The sequence below is a fragment of the Loxodonta africana genome, chromosome 4 (assembly GCF_030014295.1).
Source record: "Loxodonta africana isolate mLoxAfr1 chromosome 4, mLoxAfr1.hap2, whole genome shotgun sequence".
NCBI classification, from domain to species: Eukaryota; Metazoa; Chordata; class Mammalia; order Proboscidea; family Elephantidae; genus Loxodonta; species Loxodonta africana.
The window spans coordinates 130,882,058-130,907,134 of NC_087345.1; the positions used below are offsets into that span (position 1 = coordinate 130,882,058).

General features: G+C 39.3%; 1 protein-coding gene across 1 annotated transcript in view; it reads left to right on the forward strand.

Moving 5' to 3' along the window:
• The window catches only part of LOC100657825 (alpha-1-macroglobulin-like), a 76,672-nt gene that overhangs the window by 22,366 nt on the left and 29,229 nt on the right, over positions 1 to 25,077 (forward strand). The window contains exons 11-13 of the mRNA XM_010590866.3: positions 2,622 to 2,783; positions 3,356 to 3,583; positions 6,661 to 6,724. Coding sequence (XP_010589168.2) covers positions 2,622 to 2,783; positions 3,356 to 3,583; positions 6,661 to 6,724 — 454 coding nt within the window. The remainder of the gene's footprint in view (positions 1 to 2,621; positions 2,784 to 3,355; positions 3,584 to 6,660; positions 6,725 to 25,077) is intronic.

Consider the following 25,077-nt stretch of genomic DNA (forward strand, 5'->3'; position numbering starts at 1 on the left):
CCTAGAGAAATAAGAGCATTCACGAGAAAAGATATATGCACACCTATGTTTATTGCAGCACTGTTTACAATAGCAAAAAGATGGAAGCAACCAAGGTGACCATCAATGGATGAATGGATAAATAAATTATGGTATATTCACACAATGGAATACTACACATCGATAAAGAAGAGTGAGGAATCTGTGAAACATTTCATAACATGGAGGAACCTGGAAGGCATTATTGCTGAGTGAAACTGTCAGTTGCAAAAGGACAAATATTGTATAAGACCACTATTATAAGAACTTGAGAAATAATTTAAACTGAGAAGAAAACATTCTTTTGTGGTTACGAAAGGAGGGGGAGGGGGTATTCACTAATTAGACGGTAGATAAGAACTACTTTAGATGAAGGGAAAGACAACACACAATACAGGGGAGGTCAGGACAACTGGACTAAACCAAAAGCAAAGAAGTTTCCTGAATAAACTGAATGCTTCAAAGGCCAGTGTAGCAGGGGCAGGGGTTTGGGGACCATGATTTCAGGGGACATCTAAGTCAATTGGCATAATAAAATCTATTAAGAAAACATTCTGCATCCCACTTTGAAGAGTGGTGTCTGAGGTCTTAAACGTTAGCAAGCAGCCGTCTAAGATACATCAATTGGTGTCAACCCACCTGGATCAAAGGAGAATGAAGAACACCAAGGACACAAGGTAATTAGGAGCCCAGGAGACAGGAAGGGCGACACGAACGAGAGACTACATCATCCTGAGACCAGAAGAACTAGATGGTGCCTGGCTACAACCGATAACTGCCCTGACAGGGAACACAACAGAGAACCCCTGAGGGAGCAGGAGGGCAGTGGGATGCAGACCCCAAATTCTCATAAAAAGACCAGACTTAATGGTCTGACTGGGACTAGAAGGGCCCTGGTGGTCATGGCCCCCAGACCTTCTCTTGGCCCAGGACAGGAACCATTCCCAAAGCCAACTCTTCAGACATGGATTGGACTGGACAATGGGTTGCAGAGGGATGCTGGTGAGGAGTGAGCTTCTTGGATCAGGTGGACACTTGAGACTATGTTGGTATCTCCTGCCTGGAGGGGAGATGAGAGGGTAGAGGGGGTTAGAAGCTGGTGAAATAGACACAAAAAGAGAGAGTGGAGGGAGAGAGCAGGCTGTGTCATTAGGGGGAGAGTAACTGAGAGTGTGTAGCAAGGTGTATATAAGTTTTTGTGAGAGAGACTGACTTGATTTGTAAACTTTCACTTAAAGCATAATAAAAATTATAATAAATAAGTAAAATGACATATTGCTTTGGGCAAAACTGCTACAAAAGACCTCTTTAAAGTGTTAAAAACCAAAGATGTCAGTTTAAGGACTAAGGTGCACCTTACCCAAGTCATGATATTTTCAATCACTACATATGCATGCAAAAGACCGAAGGCTGAAAAAGAATGTCTTTGAATTGTGGTGCTGGCGAAGAATACTGAATATGCCGTGGAGTGCCAGAAGAACAAACAAATCTGTCTTGGAAGAAGTACAGCCAGAGTGCTCCTTGGAAGTGAGGTTGGTGAGACTTTATCTCACACACTTTGGACTTGTTACCAGGAGGAACAAGTCCCTGGAGAAGGACACCATGCTTGTAAAGGTAGAGGGTCAGCAAAAAAGAGGAAGACCCTCGGAGAGATATATTGACACAGTGTCTGCAACAATGGGCTCAAAGGCAGCAAAGATTGTGAGTGGGCAGTGTTTGTTTCATGCTGTTGCACATAGAGTTGCTGTGAGTCAGAACAACGACAACAAAAGTATTTCTGTAGCTGGCATAGAAGACATAGCATTCTAGAATATGTTTAAAATTTTGAACCTTATCCTAGGGAATTGAGAAATGACTGAAGGTTTTAATAAGTAGAGAAACATGATCAGATGTGCTGAAACTGTATAGAAAATAGTTTGGAGTAAGGATAATGCTGCAAGAGGGAGGATTGCAAAAAAGTAAGTAGAGGGCCACTGGAAACCAAATGGGAAAAAAATATTGTGATTTGGACTAGGACGCTAGCAGTGGATTATTTGAGGAGAAGTAGACAGGATGTTTGACAAATATGTTTAAAAAACGGAAGAGACAGCACTTGGCAATGGGTGGATACAGACAGTGAAAAACAACCAAGAATGGTCCCAGTATTCATGTATCAACTAATGATAGAAAGACCATTTACTGAGTAGAGAACACCAGGGAAGAAGATTTGGGAATGTAGCATCATGAGTCCACTTTTGCCTGTGGGTTATCCAAATAGAAATAGAAATGTCTTCTAAGGAGCATTCTGGCTGTACTTTCTCCAAGACAGGTTTGTTTGTTCTTTTGGCAGTCTATGGTATATTCAATATTCTTCGCCAACACCACAATTCAAAGGCATCAATTCTTCTTCGCACTTCCTTATACATTGTCCAGCTTTCACATGCAAAAAATGTCAGATAGAAAAAATAATAATTTAAAATTGAGAAAACATGTTTTGTTGCCAAATGCTAAGATCTTCAGGAAATGACAGGAAGTGACCAGTTGGTCAAGAAATGAATACTACAGAGTGGGATATGTTATTGCTATATGACACTTGGAACCAGCTATCACTTTCATATTTCTAGGTTCTTCTAGTTGATGAGAAGGATCAACCAATCCCCAATAAAACCGTAATTGCCAACGTGGATGGAGGTAAATACCAATACAGCTTTCCTACTAATGAGAATGGTTTGGCGAAGATTTTTATTGATACCACCAACTTTACATCTTCTTTCATTACAGTTCAAGTAAGTAGAAAGGAGCATTGGAAATGAAAAAGTAAAGATCATTGGGGCCATGTCATTCAAGGATATATGGGAGTCATTTGAACTCTAGGGATAAAACAAAAGAGGATAAAGAGTGAAATAGGAATTGAGCAATTCGGAGACCTAAATTATAAGAAACAAAACATTCTCTGTCAGAAAACTTTTAGTTTAGGTAAACTCTGTTTACAACATGAGCTAGTATAAGGAGACATTGAATAGATCATCTTGGTATTCCTTGAAAATGCCAACATCTTTATAATTTTAAGACATGTTAGGTTTTGCTCGATTTCTTTGGTATATCACTATTTTTGTTCTGTGTTGAATATTCAAATGTTCTTATGGAATTTACAGCCATAAGAGTGTTAATAAAAATGTTGATCTTGATGCAAGTGAATAATACCTACTGATTGGTATAGCACAAACTTATATGACTTTAAGGAGAAGGTGTTTATAGATTGTTTTATTTGGGAAAGAAGACTTATTACATGGTTCCTATATATTTTATAAGTATTAATAACAAATTGCCTATTTAAGACCGTCATTTCTTCTGCTAGGTCACTTTTAAACCAACTAACTACTGTTTTGATAACTGGTGGCTTGAAGAATCTCATATAGAAGCACATCACACTGCAAGGCATATTTTCTCACCAAGTAAGAGTTACATTCACATTGAACCTGCTGCTGGTACTTTGACCTGTGGACAAACCCAGGAGATTAGGACACACTATATCCTGAATGAACAGATCCTGAAGAACCAAAAAGAGTTAACTTTCTATTTTTTGGTAAGAATAAAAGCCACTATAGCTCTTTCTAGTTGTGTAGACTCCAAAGACGTGGAATTCCTAAGTAATGCCCCTTGTGAGAAATCATGTCAATATTGATATTTCTGTGTTTTTATGCTCAAAGAGGAGTTATTTCCTAACAAAATTACTAATGCTTTGCTTTCTCATTTGTATTCTGATGTCCAGTAAACTTATAGGTATTTTTCTTGCTGAGTTCAAATGGCAAATTATGAGTGGAAGAGGAAAGAGCCTGTCTCAGTCATCTAATGCTGCTATAACAGAAATACCACAAGTGGGTGGCTTTAACAAAGAGAAATTTATTCTTTCATAGTTAAAGGGGCTAGAAGTCCAAATTCAGAGTGCCAGCTCTAGGAGAAGGCTTTTTTTCTCTGTTGATTCTAGGTGAAGGTCCTTGTCATCAGTCTTCCTTCTCTAGGAGATCCTCCGACCAGGAACCCCAGGTCCAAAGGCTGTGCCCTTCTCCCACACTGCTTTCTTGGTATCATGAGGTCTCCCTGTCTCTCTGCTCACTTCTTTTTTGTATCTTAAAAAGAGATTGGCTGAAGACACAATCCACTCTTGTAGATTGAGTCCTCCCTCGTTAACATAACTGCTGCTAACCCCATCTCAACAACATCATAGAGACAGGATTTACAACATGCAGGAAAATCATACCAAAAGACAAAATGGTGGATAATCACACAATACTGGGAATCATGACCCAGCCAAACTGATACACATATTTTGGGGGCATATAATTCAATCTATGACAGAGTCTAAAGCAAAAGCTTTATTAGTCAAAAAGAATGATTTTCTTAGAACTCAGAAGGTAAATAATCAAAGGACAGGGACCAAGAATTTACTTAAAAGGAAATAAAAATGATAAACAACTCTCTGGAAAAATATTCAACTCTGACATTAATTGAAGAAATGAAAACTAAAACAATAAGACATTTTACACCTGTAAAACCAAAAACAAAAACTTTATTGTTGTCTAGTCAATTTTGATTCATAGAGACCCTATAGGACAGAGTAGAACTGCCCCAAAGGTATAATCTTTACAGAAGCAGATTGCCACATCTTTCTCATGAGGAGCAGGTAGTAAATTTGAACCACCACCTACCTTTCAGTTAGCAGTGGAGCACTTATCCACTGCCCCACGAGGGCTTCTTTTACAGCTATAAAGCTTCTAAATAATTTATAAACCTCATGAGTGGTGTAATTACAGGAGAAAAGTACACTGATAGGCATATTACAAATGGGCACACGTAAAACGGTGGTAGTGGTAGGATCAGTGTCAGAACCTGACTAACTTCAGGGGGATAATGCGAATCACGGCCAGCCCAAGGCTGATTCATATGAAATGGAGGTCAAACACGCCACCACTCTTCAACCTTTTTACCAATTCTGACATCAGCCTTCCCTCCCACAGCACTCTCTACTTCACTTCTGGGTTTGATAATCCTTTGCAATGGCCACACGAAACTCATAGAGCATACTCACAGTTAAGTGATTTATTAAGGAACAGGCTACAACTCAGGATCAGAATCAGGAAGCATGTAAACAAGGTCTCCCTTCTTCAGTGCAGTACAGCTCTCGCAGCTCCTCTCTACTATGCAGGGCTCCTCTCAGCCCCCTGAGCATAGCTTCTCTCAGCCCCCTCAGGGCAAGGTCCTCTTGGCACCCCCTGGACAGGCTCCTCTTGGCCCTGCCATCTGTCACCACCAACTCCGCCACTGGACTCCTTCTGGGCCTCTCACTGACTTCAGTGTTACAGCCTTTGACCTGTGTTACTGCTTTTTTAGGAGATTCCTTGCCTTTTCCCTCTCTCTGCTGCTTCTCTCTTCTCTCTTCTTTCTTCCTTCTTCTTCTTCTTGCTGCTTCTCTTCTTGCTTCTTTCTGTCTGAAAAATCTCTCTGGGGTTGGCTGCCTATATATACTGCTCCTTATTAAATTCAAGACATGGCACTCCCACCAGGGCCATTAACTGACCAATACCCTCTTGGTAGGCCACAAACACTTTATTTGCCTAGTCTATTGACCAATCCCTGAAAGGTGCATACTAATCATAGGGCAGGCTGCAGCGCAGACCCAGACAAAAAGTATCAAACCACAAGTTGTTTACAGCTTACCCAGGAAATGTCAAACAACCTAGACAAAACTGACAAACCCTCTGAGGTAGAAAACTAGGTCAAAGGAAACTGCACAGGGCTTAGGGGAATAATCGCTCAAACTGTTTTTTCCAAAGAACTGAGGCAAAATGCCACATAAAGGAACTCATTTCACCACAGCACGAAAATTTCAAGACTAATAATTCCTCCTCAAAATGAAACATCCAAAGCTACTAGTTACCCAAGTAAATCATTTTAGGAAGAAAAAGTATTATGAAGGAAATTCTGTATAGGAACATTAACTATAAACAACATTTTTTAAAACATTCTATGAAAAAGTAATTACTTGAACAATTTATCTGATCTCATCTATAAAGAAAAATATCAGTTACCTGAATACTGGATATAATATTAATACCTACTTCATGGAGTTACTGTGCAAATTAAGTACAACCTTAAAACTACAGAATTTAGTTCAGTGCTTGGTACATACAGAGCACTCAATAATTTAGTGACCCTACTGGCCCATTTTTTTTTTACTGGCCCATAGGATTTCCAAGGAGTAGCTGGTAAACTCAAACTGCCAACCTTTTGGTTTACAGCTGTAGCTACTTATTTTTAATAGGGGCAACAATCAAGGATACTTATGCATATTTTATATCTGTCTACACTGTATTTTGTTTTGCTTATAGTGGATGCTTAAAATATTTGTTGAAAGAGTAATATGTAAAGTTGAAATATTAATATTCAAGAGAAATAAATATTAAGTGAAATAGTAAAACAAATTGAAAAATTATGTTACTTTACGTATATAAATATACATACAGAAAAATGCTGAAAATTTATGTGATGAAAATAACTTGTCAGTTGGAATAGAGATTACCATTTATTTTCATATTTTGAATGCGTTTCAGTAGGTTTACTATGTTTACTTTAAAACAATAATGAGTGTATTTCTGTCTTAAGATCAAAGCAAGAGGAACTATCTTCCACTCAGGAATTGGTACATTGTCCACTGAACAAGGACAGAGTAAGTATTTTCAGGATTTCCTATTACTTCTCTCACTCCTTTGAATCCTGAACAATTTAGCATGATAGAGCTATTTTCAAATTAGAGAAAGCGGTCACCAAACTTCTACCAGCAAAGATGGAGAAGCTGATAAAATCGAATGGCATACTGAATTCATTTCAGTCTACTTCAAATTTCTTATTTTTGTAGCATTTCTACATTTTAAATTTAATTCCTAAACAAAACATAGTCATCTTAAAATTAAGTAATTTAAAATGAAGAAAATAATTTTAAAATGTAGAAAATTACCAAAGAAAAATTTTACTTTTTATCTTTTTGTATTAGTTTTTTTATCATAGCTATAAAAGATTACCACAAACTTACTGGTTAAATATCCAAAACTGGTTAAATATATACATATATAAAATATATCATGTTACTGGTTGCTGGTTAAATATAAACGTATATATTATATATATATATAATATATATTAGCTTACAGCTCTGTAAGTCAGAAGTCTCACTGGGATAAAATACACGTGTTAGCAGGACCGCATTCCTTGTGGAGTGCTAAGGGAGAATCTGTTTCATTGCCTTTCCCAGCTTCTAGCAACTGCCTGCATTCCTTGGGTTTGGGATAGAAGGCGCTAAAAATACCACTGAGGAAGAGTTGTCTCCTCAAAGTAGAGTCAACCTTAATGGTGTGGATGGAGTAAAGCTTTCGGGGTCTTCATTTGCTGATGTGGCACTACTCAAAATGAGAAGAAACAGCTGCAAACATCTATTAGTAATTGGAAAGTGGAAAGTATGAAGTAAGAATCAAGAAAAACTGGAAGTTGTCAAAAATGAAATGGAGAGGCAGCACCAAGATGACAGAACAGCCAGATACTTCCAGCGATCCCTCTTACAACAAAGACCAAAAAAAAATCAAGTGAAACAATGATATTTATGACAAGCTAGGAGCCCTGAGCATCAAAGGCAAAGTTAGAAAAATGGACTGAGCAGCAGGAGGAGAGAGAGGCAGTTCAGAACCAGAGAGGAGTTGCCAGACCTGACTCGCTGGGATCCCTCAGGCACCATTCCCGGGAGCAGCTGCAGTGGGCCGGTAATACCATTCAGCCACAGTTTCCTCAGGGAGAAGCAGCCAGCTGCACAGCCTACTCACACCTCCGGAACCAGAGAAGAGCAGTACTCTCGGAAAAACCTAAGTACGTGAGTATATTTTACCACACCCCCCATCCCTAAGCTGGCTTCAGTGGCTGTTGATTTCCCTGGGCCTGAAATAGGCCCATTTGAGCACCCTGAGCCATGCTCCAGAACTGGGAAAAGGAATAAATTTCCATCAGGGGGAAAAGATAATTTGCCAGCTCCACTAACCAGGGGAGCTCAAGACAGAAGTGGCTTCTGTCCAGGCATAAACAGTCCATGGACTTTGACTACCTTTTACCCTGCATAGACCTGTGAGGGCCTATTTCAGGAGAATAGACCCTTGTTGGCAGACTGCAACAGTTTAAGTTGTGTGGTGGAGGGTTGGGCGTTTGATGTTTGACACCACTTTGCCTATTAAACAGGGTCCTCACCTACCCACATCAGGGGCCTAAGGACTGGTGGCTCCAATCAGGTCACCCAGCCACCAGCGACAGGGGTCCAAGGATAACTAGTACCTCCCATCCCTTTGAACTACAAGCATTGGGTGCCCATGTTCCATCTGCAGAACCCACCCACCTGTACACTCTAGGGAACAGGAGCACGATTTCCTCAGAGACACTTGGGGGAAAATTCTCAGCCCCCTGCCTTGTTAAAAGTATGAACCCCTGCCGCAATCAGATTCCGGTACCTACACCAACACCCCTGACCCTCTAAGGCTTCTATAAGACAGAGACTATATCACACACTTGATGACCAAATACCTGGACACCTGAGCTGAACCCACTCAAGGAAAGTGAATGAACTCATAAGCTTATATACCTCATAACAGCTGTAGCCATCTGGTGACAGGATGTCAGAGCTCCAAAGGTGAAAATAATCAAGCTAGCTCATTCAAGCAACCCACCTGGGCATATCAAAACAAAACAAAACAAGAAGCTCAGATACAGTAAGGAAACATAAAATAAACTAATACTCAGAGACAACAGTCAATATCAAACCACATAAAGAAACAGACCATGATCACTTCAAAAAGCTCTCAACACAGAGAACAAAAGGATCTTCTGGATGAAGGTGCCTTCTTGAATTACTGGATGCAGAATACAAAAGGTTAATATACAAAACTCTTCAGGACATCAGAAAGGAGATCAGGCAATATGCAGAACGAGCCAAGGAACACACAGATAAAACAGTTGAAGAAGCTAAAAAGGTTATTCAAGAACATAAGGAAAAATTTAATAAGCTGCAAGAATCCATAGAGAGACAGATATCAGAAATTCGGAAGGTTAACAATAAAATTACAGAAGTAGACAACCCAATAGAAAGTCAGAGGAGCAGAATCAAGCAAGCGGAAGGCCGAATTAGTGACTCTGAAGATAAAACACTTGGCACCAATATATTTGAAGAAAAATCAGATAAAAGAATTTTTAAAAAAATGAAAAAACCTTAAGAATCACGTGGGATCCTATCAAGAGAAATAAACTATGAGCGATCGGAGTACCAGAGCAGGGAGGGGTAACAGAAAACACTGAGAGAATTGGTGAAGATTTGTTGGCACAAAACTTCCCTGATATCATGAAAGATAAGAAGATATCTATCTAAGATGCTCGTTGAGCTCCACATAAGGTAGATTTTGAAACAAAGTCACCAAGACATATTATGATCAAACTTGCCAAAACCAAAGATAAAGAGAGAATTTTAAGAGCAGCTAGGGATAAACAAAAAGTCACCTACAAAGGAGAGTCAATACGAATAAGCTCAGACTACTTGGTAGAAACAATGCAGGCAAGAAGCCAATGGGATGACTTATATAAAACCCAAAAACCCACTGCCACAGAGTTGATTCTGACTCACAGTGACCCTATAGGACAGAGTAGAACTGCCCCATAGAGTTTCCAAGGAGCGCCTGGTGGATTCGAACTGCGTACCTTTTGGTTAGCAGCCGTAGCACTTAACCACTATGCCACCAGGGTTTCTGACTTATATAAAGCACTGAAGGAAAAAAATTGCCAGCCAAGAATCAGACATCCAACAAAACTGTCTCTCAAATATGAAGGTGAAATTGGGACATTTCCAGATAAACAGAAGTTTAGGGAATTTGTAAAAACCAAACCAAAACTACAACAAATACTAAAGGGAGTTCTTTGGTTAGAAAATCAATAATATCAGGTATCAACCCAAGACTAGAACACCGGAAAGAGCAATCAGATGTTAACCCAGACAGGAAAACCACAAAAATAATTCAAGATTAAAAAACATTCAAAACAGGGAAACAATGATGTCATTATGTAAAAGAAGACAATATTAAAACAATAAAGAGGAATTAAGAAATGTAGTCATAGATCTTTCACATGGAGAGGAAAACAAGGCGATATAAAGAAATAAAATTTAGGTTTAAACTTAGAAATATAGGGGTAAATATTAAAGCAACCACAAAGGAGACTAACCATCCTACTCATCAAAATAAAATACAAGAAAAAAATAGAGACTAAGAAACAAAATCAACAACAATGAATAAGAGGAAAAGACAATATAAGAAGATAAACTACTCAGCACAAAAAATTAAGTGGGAAAAAGAAGCTGTCAACAAGACACAAAAAAAAGACATTGAAATGACAACACTAAACTCATAAAAAAAAAAAACTCATACCTATCCATAATTACACTGAATGTAAATGGACTAAATGCACCGATAAAGAGACAGAGAGTGGCTAAATGGATTTTAAAAAACACAATCCGTCTATATGCTGTCCACAAGAGACACATCTTAGACTTAGAGACACAAACAAACTAAAACTCAAAGGACGGAAAAAAATATATCAAGCAAACAACAATCAAAAAAGAGCAGGAGTGGCAATATTAATTTCTGATAAAATAGGCTTTAAAGTTAAACCCACCACAAACGATAAGAAAGGACACTATCCAATGATTAAAGGGAAAATATACCAGGTGGATATAACCATAGTAATATTTATGCACCCAATGGCAGGGCTGCAAGATACATAAAACAAACTCTAACAGCATTGAAAAGTGAGATAGACAGCTCCACAATTACAGTAGGAGGCTTTAACACATCACTTTTGGTGAAGGACAGGGCATCCAGAAAGAAGCTCAAAAAAGACATGGAAGATCTAAATGCCACAATCAACCAACTTGACCTTATACCCAAAAACCCACTGCCGTCGAGTCAATTCCGACTCATAGCGACCCTATATAGACATATACAAAACACACCACAGAACAGAAGTCAAGTATATTTTCCTTTCTAGTGCACATGGAACATTCTCTAGAATAGACCACATATTAGGTCATAAAGCAAGCCTTAGCAGAATCCAAAACATTGAAATATTACGAAGCATGTTCTCTGAACATAAGGACAAAAAAGTAGAAATCAATAATAGAAAAAGCAGGGAAAAGAAATCAAATACTTGGAAACTGAACAATACTCTGCTCAAAAAAAAAAAAAAAGACCGGGTTATAGAAAACATTAAGGATGGAATAAAGAAATTCATAGAATACAGTGAGAATGAAAACAATTCCTATCATAACCTTTGGGACACAGTGAAAGCAGTGCTCAGAGGTCAATTTATACCAATAAATGCACATATACAAAAACAAAAAAGGGCCAAAATCCAAGAATTATCTCTGCAACTTGAACAAATAGAGAGAGAGCAACAAAAGAAACCCTGAGGCACCAGAAGAAAGGAAATAATAAAAATTAGAACAGAACTAAAAGAAATGGAAAACAGAAAAACAATTGAAAGAATTAACGACACCAAAAGCTGGTTCTTTGAAAAAATTAATGAAATTGATAAACCATTGGCCAAATTCACAAAAGAAAAGCAGGAGAGGAAGCAAATAACCTGAATAAGAAATGAGATGGGTGATATTACAATAGGCCCAACTGAAATTAAAAGAATCATATCAGATTACTGTGAAAAATTGTACTCTAACAAAATTGAAAACCTAAAAGAAATGGATGAATTCCTAGAAACACACTACCTTCCTAAACTAACACAAACAGAGGTAGAACAACTAAATAGACCCATAACAAGAGAAGAGATTGAAAAAGGTAAACAAAAACCTCCCAACAACAACAACAAAAAAATCCCTGGCCTGGATCGCTTCACTGCAGAGTTCTACCAAACTTTCAGAGAAGAGTTAACACCACTACTACTAAAGGTATTTCAGAGCATAGAAAAGGAAGGAATACTACCAAACTCATTCTATGAAGCTGAAATATCCCTGATACCAAAACCAGATAAAGACATCACAAAAAAAAAAAAAGAGGAAAATTACAGACCTATATCATTCATGAACTTAGATGGAAAAAATCCTCAACAAAATTCTAGCCAATAGAATTCAACAACATATCAAAAAAATAATTCAACATGACCAAGTGGGATTCATACCTGATATGCAGGGATAGTTCAACATTAGAAAAACAATGTAATCCATCATATAAATAAAACAAAAGACAAGAAACACATGATTTTATCAATTGATGCAGAAAAGGTATTTGACAAAGTTCAACACCTCTTCATGAAAAAAACTCTCAGCAAAATAGAAGGAAAATTCCTCAACATAATAAAGGGCATTTATACAAAGCCAACAGCCAACATCATCCTAGGTGGAGAGAGTCCGAAAGCATTCCCCCTGAGACTGGGAACCAGACAAGGATGCCCTTTATCACCACTCTTATTCAACATTGTGCTGGAGGTCCTAGCCAGAGCAACTAGGCTAGATAAAGAAATAAAGGACATTCAGAGTGGTAAGGAAGAAGTAAAAGTATCTCTATTTGCAGAAGACATGATCTTATACACAGAAAAACCTAAGGAATCCTCAAGAAAACTGCTGAAACTAATAGAAGAGTTCAGCAGAGTATCAGGAAACAAGATAAACATACAAAAATCCGTTGGATTCCTCTACACCCACAAAAAAAACATCATGGAGGAAATCACCAAATCAATACCCTTTACAGCAGTGCCCAAGAAGATAAAATACTTAGAAATAAATCTTACCAGAGATGTAAAAGACCTATACCTAGAAAACTACAAGACACTATTGCAAGAAACCAAAAGAGACCTACATAAGTGAAAAAACATACATTGCTCAGGGATAGGAAGACTTAACATTGTAAAAATGTCTATTCTACTAAAAGCCATCTACAGATACTATGCAATTCTGATCCAAATTCCACTGACATTTTTAATGAGATGGAGAAACAAACCACCAACTTCATATGGAAGGGAAAGAGGCCCCAGAAAAGTAAAGCATTACTGAAAAAGAAGAACAAAGTGGGAGGCCTTACTCTACTTGATTTTACAAACTATTATACTACAACAGTTTTTTTTTTTTTTAATACCACAACAGTAGTTAAAACAGCCTGGTATTGGTACAACAACAGATACATAGACCAATGGAACAGAATTGAGAATCCAGACATAAATTCATCCACATATGTTGTCGTTAGGTCCCGTCGAGTTGGTTCCAACTCATAGCGACCCTATGCACAGCAGAACGATACAGTGCGTGGCCCTGCCCCATCCTTAAAATCCTTGTTATGCTTCACCTCATTGTTGCAGCCACTGTGTCAATCCACCTCATTGAGGGTCTTCCTCTTTTCCGCTGACCCTGTACTCTGCCAAGCATGATGTCCTTCTCCACGGATTGATCCGTTCTCACAACATGTCCAAAGTATGTAAGACCCAGTCTCGCCATCCTTGCCTCTAATGAGCATTCTGGCCGCACTTCTTCCAACACAGATTTGTTTGTTTTTTTGGCAGTCCATGGTATATTCAATACTCTTCCCCAACACCACAATTCAAAGGCGTCAACTCTTTTCAGTTTTCCTTATTCATTGTCCAGCTTTCATATGCATATGATGCAATTGAAAATACCATGGCTTGGGTCAGGTGCACCTTAGTCTTCAGGGTGACATCTTTGCTCTTCAACACTCTAAAGAGATTCTTTGCAGCACATTTACCCAATGCAATGCCTTTTGATTTCTTGACTCCTGCTTCCATGGGTGTTGATTGTGGATCCAAGTAAAATGAAATCCTTGACAACATCAATCTTTTCTCCGTTTATCATGATGCTGCTCTTTGGTCCAGTTGTGAGGATTTTTGTTTTCTTTATGTTGAGGTGTAGTCCATACTGAAGGCTGTGGTCTTTGATCTTCATTAGTAAGTGCTTCAAGTCCTCTTCACTTTCAGCAAGCAAGGTTATAACATCTGCATAACGCAGGTTGTTAATGAGTCTTCCTCCAATCCTGATGCCCCATTCTTCTTCATATAGTCCAGCTTCTCGGATTATTTGTTCAGCATACAGATTAAGTAGGTATGGTGAAAGAATACAACCCTGATGCACATCTTTCCTGACTTTAAACCGCACAGTATCCCCTTGTTCTGTTCAAACGACTGCCTCTTGATCTATGTACAGGTTCCTCATGAGCACAATTAAGTGTTCTGGAATTCCCATTCTTTGCAATGTTATCCATAGTTTGTTATCCACACAGTTGAATGCCTTTGCATAGTCAATAAAACACAGGGAAGCATCCTTCCGGTATTCTCTGGATCCATCTGACATCAGCAATGATATCCCTGGTTCCACGTCCTCTTCTGAAACCAGTTTGAGTTTCTAGCAGTTCCCTGTCAATATACTGCTGCAGCCATTTTTGAATGATCTTTAGCAGAATTTTGCTTGCGTGTGATATTAATGATATTGTTCTATAATTTCCACATTCGGTTGGATCACCTTTCATGGGAATAGGCATAAATATGGATCTCTTCCAATCAGTTGGCCAGGAAGCTGTCTTCCATATTTCTTGGCATAAACGAGTGAGCACCTCCAGTGCTGCATCCATTTGTTGGAACATCTCAATTGATATTCCGTCAATTCCTGAAGCCTTGTTTTTCGCCAATGCCTTCAGAGCAGCTTGGACTTCTCCCTTCAGTACCATCGGTTCCTGATCATATGCCACCTCTTGAAATGGTCGAACATTAACTAATTCTTTTTGGTATAATGACTCTGTGTATTCCTTCCATCTTCTTTTGACGCTTCCTGCGTCATTTAAGATTTTCCCCGTAGAATCCTTCAGTATTGCAACTCGAGGCTTGAATTTTTTCTTCAGTTCTTTCAGCTTCAGAAACCTGAATGTGTTCTTCCCTTTTGGTTTTCCATCTCCAGCTCTTTGCACACGTCATTATAATACTTTACTTTGTCTTCTCGAGAGGCCCTTTGAAATCTTCTGTTCAGTTCTTTTACTTCATCAATTCTTCCTTTTGCTTTAGCTGCTCGACACTCAAGAGCAAGTTTCAGAGTCTCCTCTGACATCCATCTTGGTCTTTTCTTTCTTTCCTGTCTTTTCAGTGACCTCTTGCTTTCTTCATGGATGATGTCCTTGATGTCATTCCACAACTTGTCTGGTCTTCAGTCACTAGTGTTCAATGTGTCAAATCTATTCTTGAGATGGTCTCTCAATTCAGGTGGGATGTACTCAAGGTCATATTTTAGCTCTCGTGGACTTGCTCTGATTTTCTTCAGTTTCAGCTTGAACTTGCATATGAGCAATTGATGATCTGTTCCACAGTCATCCCCTGGCCTTGTTCTGACTGATGATATTGAGTTTTTCCATCATCTCTTTCCACAGATGTAGTCAATTTGATTTCTGTGTGTTCCGTCTGGCGAGATCCATGTGTATAGTCACCATTTATGTTGATGAAAGAAGGTATTGGCAGTGAAGAAGTCGCTGGTCTTGCAAAATCCTATCATTCGATTTCCAGCATTGTTTCTATCACCAAGGCCATATTTTCCAACTACCGATCCTTCTTGTTTCCAACTTTTGCATTCCAATCGCCAGTAATTATCAATGCACCTTGATTGTATGTTCGATCAATTTCAGACTGCAGCAGCTGATAAAAATCTTCTATTTCTTCATCTTTGGCCCTAGTGTTTGGAGTGTAAATTTGAATAATAGTCATATTAACTGGTCTTCCTTGTAGGCATATGGATGTTATCCTATCACTGACAGCGTTGTACTTCAGGATAGATCTTAAAATGTTCTTTTTGACAATGAATGCAACACCATTCCTCTTCAAGTCGTCATTCCTAGCGTAGTAGACTATATGATTGTCTGATTCACAATGGCCAATACCAGTCCATTTCAGCTCACTAATGCCTAGGATATCAATGTTTATGTGTTCCATTTCATTTTTTATGATTTCCAATGTTCCTAGATTCATATTTTGTACATTCCAGGTTCTGATTATTAAAGGATGTTTGTAGCCGTTGCTTCTCATTTTGAGTTGTGCCACATCAGCAAATGAAGGTCCCAAAAGCTTTACTGAAGCCACATCATTAAGGTCGGCTCTACTTTGAGGAGTCAGCTCTTCCCCAGTCATCTTTTGGGTTTCTTCCAACCTGGGGGGCTCATCTTCCAGCACTATATCAGACAATGTTCTGCTGCTATTCATAAGGTTTTCACTGGCTAATGATTTTCATAATTAGACTGTTGGGTCCTTCTTCCTAGGAGAGCAGTTGATATTTGACAAAGGGCCAAAGTCAGTTAAATGGGGAAAAGACAGTCTTTTGAACAAATGGTGCTGGCATAACTGGATATCCATCTGCAAAAAAATGAAACAAGACCCATACCTCACAGCATGCACAAAAACTAACTCAAAATGGATCAAAGGCTTAAATATAAAACTCAAAATGATAAAGATCATGGAAGAAAAAATAGGGACAATGCTAGGAACCCTAATACACTGCATAAACAGTACATAAAACATTACTAACAGTGTAGAAAAGAAATTAGATAACTGGGAGCTCCTAAAAATCAAACACCTATGCTTATCCAAAGACTTCACCAAAAGAGTAAAAAGATTACCTACAGACTGGCAAAAAAGTTTTTAGCTATGACATTTCCGATCAGCATCTGATCTCTAAAATCTACATGATACTGTAAAAACTCAACTACAAAAAGACAAATAACCCAATTAAAAATGGTTAAAGAATATGAACAGACCACTAAAGAAGACATTGAGGTAGCTAACAGATACTTGAGAAAATGCACACAATCATTAGCCATTAGAGAAATGCAAATCGAACTACAATGAGATTCCATCTCACTCCAATAAGGCTGGCATTTAATCCAAAAAACACAAAATAATAAATGTTGGAGACCTTGTGGAGAGACTGGAACACTTATACACTGCTGGTGGGAATGTAAAATGGTACAACCACTTTGGAAATCGATATGGCGCTTCTTTAAAAAGCTAGAAATAAAACTACCATACAATCCAGCAATCTCATTCCTTGGAATATATCCTAGAGAAATAAGAGACTTTACAAGAACTGATAAATGCACACCCATGTTTGCTGCAGCACTGTCTAAAATAGCAAAAAGACAGAAGCAACCAAGTTGCCCATCAGTGCATGAATGGATAAATAAATTATGGTATCTTCACACAATGGAATGCTACACATCGATAAAGAACAATGATGAATCCGTGAAACATTTCATAACGTGGAGAAATCTGGAAGGCATTGTGCTGAGTGAAATTAGTCAGATGCAAAAAGACAAATATTGTATAAGACCACTATTATAAGAACGCAAGAAATAGTTTAAACAGAGAAGAGATATTCTTTTATAGTTATGAAAGGAAGGAGGAAGGGAAGGATGGAGGGAGAGGGTTTTCACTAATTAGAGAGTAGACAAGAACTATTTTAGGTGAAGGGAAAACAACAGACAATACAGGAGAGGCCAGCACAACTAGACTAAACCAAAAACAAAGAAGTTTCTGGAATAAACTGAACACTTCGAAGGCCAGCATAGCAGGGACATCCCACTTTGGAGAGTGGTGTTGGGGTCTTAACCACTAGCAAGTAGCCATCTAAAATGCATCAATTGGTCTCAACTGACCTGGAGCAAAGGAGAATGAAGAACACCAAAGGCACAAGGTAATTATGAGCCCAAGAGGCAGAAAGGGCCACATAAAACAGAGTCTACATTAGTCTGAGACTAGAAGAACTAGATGGTGCCTGGCCGCAACCGATGACTGCCCCGACAGGGAACACAACAGAGAAACCCTGAGGCAGGCGGAGAGCAGTGGGATGCAGACCCCAAATTCTAATATGAAGACCAGACTTAACGGTCTGACTGAGACTAGGAGGACCCCGAAGGTCATGGTCCCCAGACCTTCTGTTAGCCCAAGATAAGAACCATTCCCAAAGCGAACTCTTCAGGCAGGGATTGGACTGGACTACGGGATAGAAAATGATACTGGGGAAATTTGAGCTTCTTGGATCATGTAGACACATGAGACCATGTTGGCATCTCCTGTCTGAAGGAGAGATGAGAGGGGAGAGGGGGTCAGAAGCTGGCTGAATGGACACGAAAAGAGATAGTGGAGAGAAGGAGTGTGCTGTCTCATTAGGGGGAGAGCAATTAGGAGTATATAGTAAGGTGTTTATAAATTTTTGTATGCTAGCCAACTTGATTTGTAAACTTTCACTTAAAGCACAATAAAAATTAAAAAAAGAAAGGAAATGGAACACTTAAAGATCAATATGCTAAGCATTAATAAGCTGAGAGGGGCTGGTATTGGCCATTTTGAATCAATCATATTGTCTACACTGCTAGGAATAACAAATTGAAGAGGAACAATATGACATTCATTTTCAAAAAGAACATTTCAAGATCTATCCTCTCATACAGCCCTCTCAGTGATAGGAAATATGCATACAATCCAAATATTATTAAAATTTATCCACTATCCTCTAATGCCAAAGATGAAGAAATTGAAGAATTTTACCAACTTCTGTAGTCTGAAATTGATCAAATATGCAATCTAGATGCATTGAGAATTACTGCTGATTGGAGGTGAAAGTTGGAAACACAGAAGAAGGATCAGTACTTAGAGAACACAGCCTTGGTGAAAGAAATGACACTGGACATCAAATCATAGAATTTTACAAGATCAACAACTTATTAATTGATTAAGGGGGTCTGATGGCCCAATAGTTAAATGCTCATCTGCTAGCTGTAAGGTTGGAGATTCAAACCCACCAGCAGTTCCACAGAAGAAAATACCTGGCAATGTACTCCATAAAGACAGCAGCCTAGCAAACCCTATGGTGCATGTCGGTTGTTGTTATTAGGTGCCACTGAGTTGTTTCCAACTACTAGTGACCTTATGTCCAACAGAACAAAACACTACCCAGTTCTGTGTCATCCTCACAATTGTTGCTATGTTTAAGCCCATTGTTGCAGCCACTGTGTCAATACATGGCATTGAAAGTCTTCCTCTTTTTCAGTGACTCTCTACGTTACCAAGTATGATGTCTGTCTTAGTTACCTAGTGCTGCCATAACAGAAATACCACAAACGGATAGCTTTAACAAAGAGAAATTTATTCTCTCACAGGCTAGTAGGCTAGAAATCCAAATTCAGGGCATCAGCTCCAGGGGAAGATTTTCTCTCTGTGTCGGCTCTAGAGGAAGGTCCTTGACCTCAAGCTTCCCCGGTTGAGGAGATTCTCAGTGCAGGGGCCCTGAATTCAAAGGACCCGATATTCTTCTGGCTCTTGTTTCTTGGTGGTATGAGGCCCCCCTGTCTCTCCGCTTGCTTCTCTCTTTTAGGTCTCAGAAGGGATTGGCTTAAGACACAACCTAATCTTGTAGATTGAATCTTGGCTTGTTAACATTACTGCCTCTAATCCTGCCTCATTAGCATCATAGAGGTAGGATTTACAACACATAGGAAAATCACATCAGATGAACAATGGTGGACAATCAAACAATACTGGAAATCATAGCCTAGCCAAATTGACACATATTTTTAGGGGACACAATTCAATCCATGCATTGTGCTTACCCAGGGACTGGTCCCTCCTGATAGCATGTGCAAAGTATGTGAAACAAAGTCTTGCCATCCTTGCCTCCAAGGGGCATTCTGGCTGTACTTCTTCCAAGACCAATTCGTTCGTCCTTTTGGCAGTCTTTGGTATATTCAATATTCTTCCTTATTCATTGCCCAGGTTTCACATGCATATGAGGCAATTGAAAACGCCATGGCTTGGGTCAGGTGCACCTTAGTCCTCAAGGTGGGATCTTTGCTTTTTAATACTTTAAAGAGGTCTTTTGCAGCAGGTTTGCCCAATGAACTACGTCATTTGATTTCTTGACTGCTGCTTCCATAGCTATTGATTGTGTATCCAGGTAAAATGAAATCCTTGACAACTTCAATCTTTTCTCTGTTTATCATGATGTTGCTTGTTGGTCCAGTTGTGAGGATTTTTGTTTACTTTATATTGAGGTGTAATTCATACTGAGGGATATAGTCTTTGATCTTCCTCAGTACATGCATCAGGTCCTCTTCACTTTCAGCAAGGAACGTTTTGTTATCTGCATATTGCAGGTCTGTTAATGAATCTTCCTCCAATTCTGATGCTACGTATAGTCCAGCTTCTTGGATTATTTGCTCACCATACAGATTGAATAAGTATGGTGAGAGAATACAACCATGACAAACACCTTTCCTGATTTTAAAACACACAACACCCTTGTTCTGTTTGAATGACTGCCTCTTGGCCTACGTACAGGTTCCTTATGAGCACAATTAAGTGCTCCAGAATTCCCACTCTTTGAAATATTATCCTTAATTTGTTGTGATCCACACAGTTGAATGCCTTTGCATAGTCAATAAAACACAGGTAAACATCTTTCTGGTATTCTCTGCTTTCAGCCAAGATTCATCTGACATCAGTAATGATATCCCTCGTTGCACGTTCTCTTCTGAATTTGGCTTGAATTTTTGGCAGTTCCCTGTTGGTGTATTGCAGCAACCATTTTTTAATTATCTTCAGTAAAATTTTACTTGTGTGTGATAGTAATGATGTTGTTTGATAACTTCCACATTCTGTTGGATCACCTTTCTTTGGAATGGGCACAAATATGGATCTCTTCCAGTCGGTTGGACAGGTTGCTGCCTTCCAAATTTCTTGACATCAATGAGTAAGTGCTTCCAGCATTGCATCCATTTGTTAAAACATCTCAGTTGGTATTTTGTCAATTCCTGGAGCTTTGTTTTCACCAGTGCCTTCAGTGCTCTTCAGTTCTTTCAGCTTGAGAAATACTGAGTATGTTCTTCCCTTTTGGTTTTCTAACTCCAGGTCTCTGCACATTTCATTATAATACTTTACTTTGTCTCCTTGAGCCACCCTTTGAAATCTGTTTGGCTCTTTTGCTTCATCATTTCTTCCATTTGCTTTAGCTATTCTATATTCAACAGCAAGTTTCAGAATCTCCTCTGACATCCACTTTGGTCTTAACTTTCTTTCCTGTCTTTTTCATGACTGTTTGCTTTCTTTATGTATGATGTCATCCCATAACTCATCTGGTCATCTCTCATTAGTGTTCAATGTGTCGTATCTATTCTTCAGATGATCTCACAGTTCATCTGGGATATACTCAAGGTTGTACTTTGGCTCTCGTGAACTTGTTTTAATTTTCACCACCTTGAACTTCTCTGTGAGAAACTGATGGTCTCTTCACCAGCTGGCCCCTGGCTTTGTTCTGACTGATGATATTGAGTTTTTCCATTGTCTTTTTCCACAGATGTAGTCAATTTGATCCCTGTATATTCCATTCATCAAGGTCCATGTATGTAGTGCCCATATATGTTGCTGAAAAGAAGTATTTTCAATGAATAAATTGTTGGCCTTGCAAAATTCTATCATGCAATCTCCAGGGTCACTTCTATCACCAACGCCATATTTTCCAACTCCTGATCCTTCTTCTGTGTTTCCAACATTTGCATTCCAATCACTGGTGATTATCAATGCATCTTGATTGCATGTTTGACCAATTTCAGTCTTCAGAAATTGGTAAAAATCTTAACTTCTTCAACTTTGGCATTAGTGGTTGGTGTGTTAATTTGAATAATAGCATATTAACTGGTCTTCCTCGTAGGCATATGGATATTATCCTTTCATGGATAGTGTTGTACTTCAGGATAGATCCTGAAATGTTCTTTTTGATGAGGAATGTGACACTGTTCCTCTTCAATTTGTCATTCCCAGCATAGTAGACCATGATTGTGTGATTCAAAATGACTTATTCCAGTTCATTTTAGCTTCGTTATCTAGTGCTGCTATAACAGAAATACCACAAGTGGATGGCTTTAACAAAGAGAAGTTATTCTCTCACAGTCTAGTCAGAATTCAGGATGCCAACTCTAGGGGAAGCCTTTCTGTCTCTGTTGGCTCTGGGAGAAGGTCCTTGTCATAAATCTTCCCCTGCTCTAGGAGCTTCTCAGTGCAAGGACCCCAGATCCAAAGGAGGCATGCTCCTGGCTCTATTTTCTTGGTCATATGAAGTCCCCATGAGGCCATAGATGGACGGTAATGTCACAAAAGTGGACACTATGAGCATTTGGGCCACTTCCTAATGCAACTTGTGCCTTCAGATCCTGCTCGGGCCCAATCTCATATATACCACTTCCATTTAATGATGCAGTGCTGCTGTGCACATCCAACTTTATGGCTCTGTGGGTCACACAACACCCAGTTCATGATGGACAGCTCCAACTGCATGGTGACTTGGTGTCCCATGGTTAAGCATTCAGTCTCTACTAAGGCTCAGTAACAAGCCAAAAGCTATTTCTCTAAAGGAGAGTAGTTATCTGCAGAGGATGGCAGGGTATTGCTCCAATATTCTAAGAGTCTGTGCTGTGATTCACTAATAGGAGCCTGCCAAAGACTCCAAACAGCATCTCTATCTGCCATGGACACTTCAAGCACTATTGGATCAGCCAGATCACATGGCCCAAATGGCAGAGAAGCTGCAAGACAGCCTGAACCTGCTGCAGAGTCTTCTCTTGTTCTGGGCCACATTCTAAACGAGCAGCTTTTCAAGTTGCTTGATAAATAGGCCAGAGTAGCACATCCAAACGAGGAAGATGCTGCCTCCAAAATCCAAAGAGGCCCATTAGGCATCGTGCCTCCTTTTCAATTGTGAGAGGGCCCAGATGCTATAACTTATTCCTCACTTTAGAAGGGATATCTCAAAACACCCCATACCACTGGACCTTTAAAAATGTCACTAAGTGGAAGGCACCTGAATTTTTGTGGAATTGATTTAACCCTGGCGGTGTAGTGGTTAAGTGCTACAGCTGCTAACCAAAAGGTTGGCAGTTTGAGTACACCAGGTGCTCCTTGGAAACTCTATGGAGAAGTTCTACTCTGTCCTATAGGGTCACTATGAGTTGGAATTGACTCGGCAGCAATTTTTTTTTTCAGTACACAAATGTTTTACCAATAAGTCCAGAATCATTGTCACCTCTTCCTTACTAGTCCACTCGGCATAATGGCATCAATATAATGGAACAGTGTGATACCTTGTTGAAGGGAAATGTGAGTAAGGTCCTTGTAGATTAAATTATGACATAGGGCTGCAAAGTCGATGTAGCTCTGAGGTAGGCAACTGAAGGTGTATTGCTGGCCTTGCCAGCTAAAGGCAAACTGCTTCTTGTGGTTCTTCACAACAGGTATGGAGAAAAAGTCATTAGCCAGATCAATAGCTGCATGCCAGGTGCCAGGAGATGTATTAATTTGCTCAAGCAATGAAACTACACCCGAAACAGCAGCAACAATTGGAATCACCACCTGGTTAAGTTTTTAGTAATCCACTGTCATTCTCCAAGATCAACGTTTTTGCACAGGTCAAATAGGTGAGTTGAATGGGGATATGATAGGAATCACCACTCCTTCACCCTTCAAGTCCTTAACGGTGGCAGTAATCTCCACAGTTCTTCCAGGAATGCAGTATTACTTTTAGTTTACTATTTTCCTAGGTAGGGGCAGTTCTGGTGGCTTCCACTTGGCTTTTCCTACCATAGTAGCCCTTACTCCATTTGTCAAGGATCCAATGTATTGGTTCTGCCAGTTGCTAAGTATATCTATTCCAATTATACATCCTGGAATTGGGGAAATCACTACAGGATGGGTTAAGGGGTCCACTGGACCTATTGTGAGGTGGACATGAGCTAAGACTCCATTAATAACCTGACCTCTGTATGCCCCCACTCTGACTGGTGGGCCACAGTAACATTTTGGGTCTTCTGGAATTAGCATCAGTTCAGAGCCAGTATCCAGTAATCCCCAAAAAGTCTGATTATTTCCTTTTCCCCAATAAACAGTCAATCTCGTAAAATGCTATAGTTCCCTTTGGGGAAGACTAGCAGAAAAATTAATAGTATAAGTTTTGGGCAGTGTATTGGAGTCCTTCCTCAAGGGAACCCAGCCTCCTTTTCATTCAAGCGGGTGTGGGTCTTTAAACTCACTCAAGTCTGGGGATTGTTTGAAGGGCTGTGACTCTATTCTGGCAATTTGAGTTAGACTACTATTCACTTGCCCTAGAATTCTTCCACTCGTAGATTTCCTATCTATTTTACTTTTAGGGACACCATGACTAAGTAGCCAACACCGAAAAACTCATACAAGTCAAATTATTCTGATTACTGCTTTCGCTCTATTGTCCATTACAGTAACCACACCCACCTTGTCTTTGTCAATTGAGTGCCACCATTTTGCCCTTAATCGACTTGATGGCAGTGGGTTAGTGGGTATCATAGGGTCTGATCAGCTCCATTGTAGTTAGATGTCTTAATTCACTTAGTGCAGTTCCCACTGTCAAATCTGACTTACAGAGAAAAATATTGAAATTGTAAAGAATTTTGTTTTTCTTGGATCTACTATCAATGCCCATGGATGCAGTAGTCAAGAAATCAAATTACGTATTGCATTGGAAAATCTGGTGCAAAAGACCTCTTCAAACTGTTAAAAAGCAGAGATGTCACTTTAAGGACTACGGTGCACCTAACCCAAGTCATGGTGTTTTTAATCACCTCATGTGCACGCAAAAGCTTGACAATGAATAAGGAAGACTGAAGAAGAATTGACTCCTTTGAATTATGGCATTGGAAAAGAATACTGAATATACCATGGATGGCCAAAAGAACGAACAAACCTGTCTTGGAAGAAGTACAGCCAGAATGCTTCTCAGAGGCAAGGATGGCAAGACTTTGTCTCACATACTTTGGACATGTTATCAGGGGGGACCAGCCCCGGGGGAGGGATGTCATGCTTGGTAAAGTAGAGGGTCAGTGAAAGAGAGGAAGACTCTCAACAAGATGGCTTGATACAGTGGTTGCAACAATGGGCTCAAGC